The following is a 7290-nucleotide window of genomic DNA, read 5'->3' on the forward strand; positions in this document are numbered from 1 at the left end:
AGTTGTCTGTTTGGGTTTATGCTAGCATATGCTAGAGTCTACATCTGACCCCGCTTGCCAGTATTATTTTTGTTCTATTACATATATTTTCCACCCCAGAATTATTTCATAACAACTATGACAGAATCAAGATGCGAGTAAAGAAAAAGCACGTCTTGCAAACTGGGCTGGACTCCGACATACTGGACCAGATCCGGCCTTCTCTGAAATTTAGATGATAAGCCAAGACGTTTCATCATCAAACCTTAAATAATAAATAATGTGTGAGGAAAGCTAACATTTGAACTCTGTGTTATCTGGAAAATGGTAGCACAGCATCAGATCCCTGCCGTCCAGGCTCAAGAACACCGTACTGCCGTATACTGAACTTTAAGCCCCTCATTACAGAAAGGTATTTCACCTCCACTTCCTGTTGAACTGTAGAAGACTCACTCTCAGAGCGCTTTATACCTGCTGAATTTTTTAATCTATTTGATATAGTTCCAGTGAATTTCAATAGTCATTTGTATTTAATCAGTAAATGCAGAATCAAAATCTGTCTCATCAGATTAATGAATTGATTTTATTTAAGTGCATGTGATGATTAGGTACATGACCTTATCACATGCTGTACACTGTCTCTTTATAAGGTTAGAAATAAAAATCCCCCCCTCCACCCCATAAAGGTCAATAATGCCCGTGAAATCCACGGAACAAAAATGAATCCATTCAAAATGGGTCTATTCATTTGTAGTGACCTTTATTTTGTATCCACACTGTAAAAATCAGCTTTAAATTCAGACCTTAAGGTCAAACAGATATCTAACTGGGTTTATTAGGGCTGGGCCCCAAAAAAAAACAACAAAAAAAACCTCCTAAATTAATCTGCATTATTACAATAATTAGTATTTTACATTTTAAACATCCAATTAACCTTGCGCAAGGTTTTTATTTTTTACATCAAATTCATCAGCTTTCGATTAATACCAGATGTTTTCCACCTACCTGGAAAACAAACCACCCTGTTGCTTCACTCAGAAGGATAAAAGACGAAATTATTAACTTTACGGAGAAACTATTAATCATTACATAGTCGAACACACAACGTTGCAATTTAATTACAAACATTGTATTAAGTGAAACAGAACACAGGGGAATTTACATAAACATTTGCTAAAGGTTTATGCATTATTAAAAGGCCCTGACATTGTTTCTCATTTAACTGCTTCACTAATTAAAGCAATTAATACACGCATTAGCGTTCAGATATATGATAATTAGCCATTATCATGTGTGTGTTTGGCTGTGTCACAATTTTAAACTGTCAGTGTATTTCTCATCCAGTTTGACCCAATTTTCACATTGAAACTTTTGACTTCTAAAGTTCATATTTCTGCATGGTAAAACCTTTGTTGATTATTTCCCCCCGCGACATTAAGTTCACCATGGCCTTACTGTTTGCATTGAGGTAAGAGGGTCACAGATATTACACCCTTTCACCTTGTGAAGTGACATTAGTGACAATGTGATATGTCTTAAGAGTTCATTTCCTGTAGAAATGGGTGGGGAGCCCCCTTGCCGAATTACCACCCAAAATCTTATTATATGAAGACACGTCCAGCATGACAATAAACACTGTAAGAGTTAATGAAACACTAAGGATTTCCCTCTATGGTGCTGTTCACCATTAGCATATTTAATAATCTCTCGGGGGGAGGATTCAAAACGAGGGGAAATAAGACATGAATATAACATGTTATGAAGAATTCGGAACATGACTGAGGACGTTGTTTAGGGAACTGCGCCTAAAGATGCCAAATGGTACAAACATTTAAGTGCAATTAGGTTTAAGAACCCATATTAATGTCTCAGGCTTTTAAAAGTACTTTGAAATCCTCTTACCACTTGCTGTCAAATAAATTTAAATGCAAAACTTAAGATTTCAGAAAACATTCCCTGCATTTTAGCAATCCAGATGTCATAACCATCCAAAGAACACCCCTGAAAATATATATATAGTGTGTGTAATATAAATCATATACTATATATACCATATTTAATTGTGATTTCCTAAATAGGGCCTCAAGGGTACAGTGCTTGATAAGTCTGCTAAGAGCCACAGATTGTCAGACTTTTTGTACACTTTTCTGGCCACAAGCTTCAAGACCAGGACTGATTGTCTCTCTGTTTTCAGTGGAAAATCCATCCGTCCATTTTCTATACCACTTATCCTACGCAGGGTCCTGTGTAGGGTCCCTCCCCACAGGTGGAGGATGGAGTCTATCCCAGGGAACACAGGGCACCATGCAGGGGACACCCTGGACGGGGTCCCTGCACTCACATTTACATACAATGGACAATTTGGAAATGCCAAATCAGGCTACAACACATGTCTTTGGACTGGGGGAGGAAACTGGAGTACCCGGAGGAAACCCCCGAAGCACAGAGGGAGCACGCAAACTCCCCACACACCCCCAACTCCAAAGGTGCAAGGCAAACATGCTAACCACTAAACCCCCGTGCTTCCAGTCAGTGGAAAACCTCATTTCTTGATTAAAGAGTTTTTCTTACAGGAAGCGATCAGTGGTTGGTCATCTGCCATGCCAGTCAAATTGGTTCTTTCTTTAAAAGTCACATTTATTGATAAAACATACCAGATTCTCTAGCGAATTATAAAAGTTCTGGTTTGAGAACCTATATCAAATAATCAAATAATTTATTCACTGTGTACTAATACTTCCTACAAACAAGCCATAAATGAAACACTTCTTTTGGATGAGCAAACAGACTGAAATTCTCAAATACAATGCCTGTAAAGCACGACAAAGTGCTTCATGCCAGGAAGCTACTTCACACTAACAAGCCACTCATGCTGCAGGTTCATAAAGCCGTCCCATACATTAACTCCATAAACAAAGCGCTACAGTGACGAATGCTTGGCTTTCGCTTGCCGTAATTAAATCATCACATTTAAACAGAGGATGTACTCCAGGAGAGCTCTCTCTCAGAATAGAGAGACTGCGTGTCCATACGGCCAAGGCGATTAAAGACGCATCAACTAAATGAGTTCTCCATCGCCACGGGGGACCTTCTGGCTGCAGGAGCCAAGGACACAAGCACCTCTCACAACGCCAGCCCTGCTGGACACTAATGAAGCCGGCGCTGGCTAGAAGTTTTCTCTCATGCTGATCTATTAACAGCTTCTGCTAAATCAAACCCTAAGCCGGACTGTTTATGAGAAATGTATGAGCAGAGATGTCTTATGAGTTCATAACATGGAAAAAAAAAAGAAGAAAAAAAGTTGCACTGTGGCATCAGTTGCATGAAACGTGTAAAGAGTACACAGTATTAGAGTTCAGTGGATCAAGATTATACCGTTGGATCTTCTGAATAAGGTGTTTACCTGCACCAAATTTCGGGGAAAAAAAAAGGCATAAAAATAGGAGCTCTGTGGCTCAGGTGGTAGATATTCGGTTCGATTCCCGGCCCACGTGACTCCACGTGCCGAAGTGTCCTTGTGTAAGAAACTGAACTCCAAGTTGCTCCTGATGGCAAGTTAGCGCCATGCATGGTAGCTCTGCTACCATTGGTGTGTAAGTGTGTGTGTGAGAATGAGAACCAGTGTAAAGTGCTTTGGATAAAAGTGCTCTATAAGAGCAGACCATTTACCATTCATTTACCATTTATTTACCATATTCCAGTGGTGGGAAGCAGAATTTTGGGGATCCGAATATTATCTTACTCTGAATCGGGCAAGCGGATAGCGGTGTTGACATGACTCAATACTCATCAGAATATTATCAAAATCCGATTAATAATAATAATGAGCATGTAAACGTAGCCATTGTTAACGACGGTCGCGGTCATAATCACAGTCGAACAGGCTACAAGATCACACAGTGCTGCATGTTGTCTCCACCTAGTGGACAAACAACACAAACACATGGCACAAATCCTGCTTATTTATTATTATTATTATTATTATTATTATTATTATTATTATTATTATTATTATTAGTTTCATTATCACGTCGAGCTGTCTCCTGAAATCTCATGCCCTCTCACAAGCCAATACAAATACAAATTCTCTCATCTTCAGAGGAAAAACAAACATTTATAACAATGACAGACATCTGATTTAAAATACTGGATATATGAAAGCACACACAGCCAAAAGGACGTCATAATACAGAGAGAAAGATAAAGATAAAATAAAAACAAGGCTGAGGGGAAAATGCAGGTGGGAAAAAAAAAGTCCCTTATTAAATAATACAGTCTCTTGGTGAACTGATGAAATGTCTTCTAGAGCTAATTTTTCGATTGAGCCTGGTGAGATTTATCCTTGGCTTGTGCTGTTGTCAGAGGCCTGGACCGGAAAGAAAAGACACAAAGGTAATGTATCCAAGTTCATGTGCAATGTTAAATATTAAAATACACTGCTGACATTTTACTGAACTGAGAATCAATCATGCATTTGTATAAAACTATACTCTGACACAAGAAATAGTAGTCATATACATAATACAGACATATACAGTAGATTTAAAGACAAGAGCGGAGCATTACTACAAGGCAGTGGTAAATGTAAAAGTCGCTCTGGATAAAGGGTGTCTGCCAAATGCCATAAAAGTCAACAAACCAAAAAAAACCAAACAAACAAAATGAAAGTATTTTGCTCCTGGTTTACTAAAAAGTTTGAATGTGTGAACATGTGCACGTTTGATCACAGGCCAAGACAGATTTTTTTTAAAGGGGGGGACAAAACAAATGAAAGAAAAAGGGGTAAAAAAAAAAATGTAAAAAATGAAATGCATTGTTTTCATTTGTTCTTATTTCAAAGCAAAACTAAAGAAAAGCTTAGAGGAACGCACACGAGCTGCTTTTCTAACCACGTCCACAGAGGATTCTGTCTCTCACGTGAAAAAATAACACATCACCTCCATTTTGCGTGTTAATGAAATTTGCAGTTTGGGGAATTTTTAGCTAAAGTGCAAAATATCAGGTGGCGTTTATGCAAATAGATTCGTTTAGCACATGCAGCGCAATCTATATCATCCTGCAAGTTACTTCTGACATTGGGCGAAAATGAATGACATTAACCCTGAATGCACACCAGACGTGTTGCCATTCTGAGACTGGGTCGGCTATACGTCCGAAAGTTTGCGGACACCTGACCGGGACACCTATATGGGCTTGTTCGACAAACCGTTCCACACTTATTACTCTTTTATAATAACCTCCAAACTTCTGGGAAGGCTTTCCACTAGATTTTGGAGCGTAGCAATGAGGATTTTGCTCATTCAGCTACAGGAGCATTAGGTGTTGGGTGAGGAGGTCTGGGGTGCAGTCGGCGTTCCAGTTCATCCCAAAAGGTGTTCAGTGGAGTTGAGGTCGCTTTAGAAATGGTTCTAGAGTAAATTAGCCTTAAGGCAGGTACTACATTCACGGAAGTGTGTTTAAACTAAATAAAACTGTTTTTTTTTTTTTCTTCTAGTTTCTAAGAACTTGTTTGACTGAAGTATGTATAGTTACCCACACTTAAGTTACTAACATAGTTACCTTAAGTGTGTCCGTGGCTCTGCGTAGCTCCTTTATAACTGATGAGAGCGCTTCGGGGTTAATGCCCTGCTCACACAGCCGCACGCAGATGGACAATGACTCCATGTCGAGCCCAGTGTTAAGGAGTCTCGAGATCTCCAGGAGAACTGAGGAACACACAAACGGGTACAGTACTGAGAGGGAATATAAAAAAAATGACAAACTGAGGAACAATAACACGTTAACTAACGTGTAAACCAGTACTCAAGTTTATTTCTACAGTGCCCATTACGAGTTAACACGACAAGTAACGTTACAACAAGAGAATTGTGGAATTGAGTTAGCATGCTATCTGATTAATATAAAATGTAAAATTGAGGCTGTGGTTCAGGTGGTAGAGCGGGTTGTTCACTAATCGTAGGGTTGGCGGTTCGATTCCCGGCCCACATGACTCCACATGCCGAAGTGTCCTTGGGCAAGACACTGAACCCCAAGTTGCTCCCGATGGCAAGTTAGCACCTTGCATGACAGCTCTGCTACCATTGGTGTGTGAGTGAGTGTGTGAATGGGTGAATGAGACACAGTGTAAAGCGCTTTGGATAAAAGCGCTATATATGTGCAGACCATTTAGCATCAATGTGCCAAATTTCAAAACTTTTACCATTTAGATCTTGAGTTATTGGGCACTTTAGGGAGACAATAATAATAATAATAATAATAATAATAATAATAAGTTTCTGTTATTAGACTTCTGCCATACAAGTCTGTGTGTAAGCGGATAAGGTATTGGAACGAGAGCATTATTAATATAACCCTGTGATTTGAATTGTAGCTGGACCTACTGTAGAGCTAGTGTTACACTAAACAAATCAACACCTTCGAAACCCAATCAGAACTGAGAACAGGGCTGTGGTATTATCATAGAGAACATGACAATGCAAATAGAACCATAAGCCCCTTTCACACATCTGTGTGCACATCTGTGCAGCTCTAAACACAGGTGTGAATGAGTGTGAGCGTGTCTTGGAGAAGCACTGTGAGTAAACGCATGATCACCTTAGCTACCGAATCCTTTGTCACGTGATCACTGGAGATTTATTGGTATGACACTTTAAAAGGCCAGGTGTAAACTATTTGGGGTGGCAGGAGGTTTTGGGGGGCGTGTACAATTGACATATTCATGAATATTCATAAACACAGCATATGTTTTTTCCTCGGCCATTTTTGGAGAGTTTTTAGGGATGATAGGACACTGAATAAGGTTTAATTTGTACGTTTTAAAATTGTATACTAAAACCGATGTATTTGTTAGGCCACTTAATACAAATATATATATTATAATACTCTGACGGTAATAGTTAGCTCGGCTTTATTAGGGTTCAAATCAAAACACTAAACACTAAATTCATTCTGAAAATAATACTGCATTTTATCCTGTAACTAAACACTTGATTTTCGTGAGAAACCGCACACTCACCGTCCATCGTTTCCCGGACAGAGTTCATGTTTGTATTCGCGGCACTAGCCATGACCGCTAGCTTATCAACAACAATCCTTTCTTCCTCTCCGTTGGAGTTTTCCTTCCGATCCGAAAATACTCTTTACGTTAGTTTAAAAAAAAAAACGATTTCGCACTTCGATAAATAGGTCTTTCTATTTATTTAAAGATTTAAAAATTGAGGTCCATTCACATCTCACGATCACTAGAAACGTATCAATAAAGTTTCGAGAGATTTGAACGGAAGTGAGCGACGTCTTATTTTTGCGCGTCTT

The 7290-nt window shown here is 39.1% G+C and overlaps 1 protein-coding gene across 1 annotated transcript; it reads right to left on the reverse strand.

The window, feature by feature from the left end:
- Positions 1–4073: 4073 nt before the first annotated feature.
- mzt1 (mitotic spindle organizing protein 1) lies at positions 4074–7256 on the reverse strand. Its single transcript, XM_053615210.1, has 3 exons — positions 6995–7256; positions 5539–5684; positions 4074–4345 (listed from the first exon to the last, which is right to left on the reverse strand). Exons 1-3 carry the CDS (start codon positions 7044–7046, stop codon positions 4316–4318), a joined length of 228 nt encoding a protein of 75 aa, XP_053471185.1. The 5' UTR covers positions 7047–7256; the 3' UTR covers positions 4074–4315.
- Between the last annotated feature and the right edge of the window lie 34 nt (positions 7257–7290).

Source organism: Ictalurus furcatus, chromosome 26 (assembly GCF_023375685.1).
Source record: "Ictalurus furcatus strain D&B chromosome 26, Billie_1.0, whole genome shotgun sequence".
Classification (NCBI taxonomy): Eukaryota; Metazoa; Chordata; class Actinopteri; order Siluriformes; family Ictaluridae; genus Ictalurus; species Ictalurus furcatus.

What these genes read in the sequence shown, in the direction of transcription:
- mzt1 (XM_053615210.1), bottom strand. Translation starts at nt 7,046, where the DNA reads ATGGCTAGTGCCGCGAATACAAACATGAACTCTGTCCGGGAAACGATG. An exon ending in TGTCCGGGAAACGATGGACG is followed by an intron (nt 5,685 to 6,994) that starts GTGAGTGTGCGG and finishes TGTGTTCCTCAG; the next exon opens with TTCTCCTGGAGATCTCGAGA. An exon ending in GAGCCACGGACACACTTAAG is followed by an intron (nt 4,346 to 5,538) that starts GTAACTATGTTA and finishes TTTCCGGTCCAG; the next exon opens with GCCTCTGACAACAGCACAAG.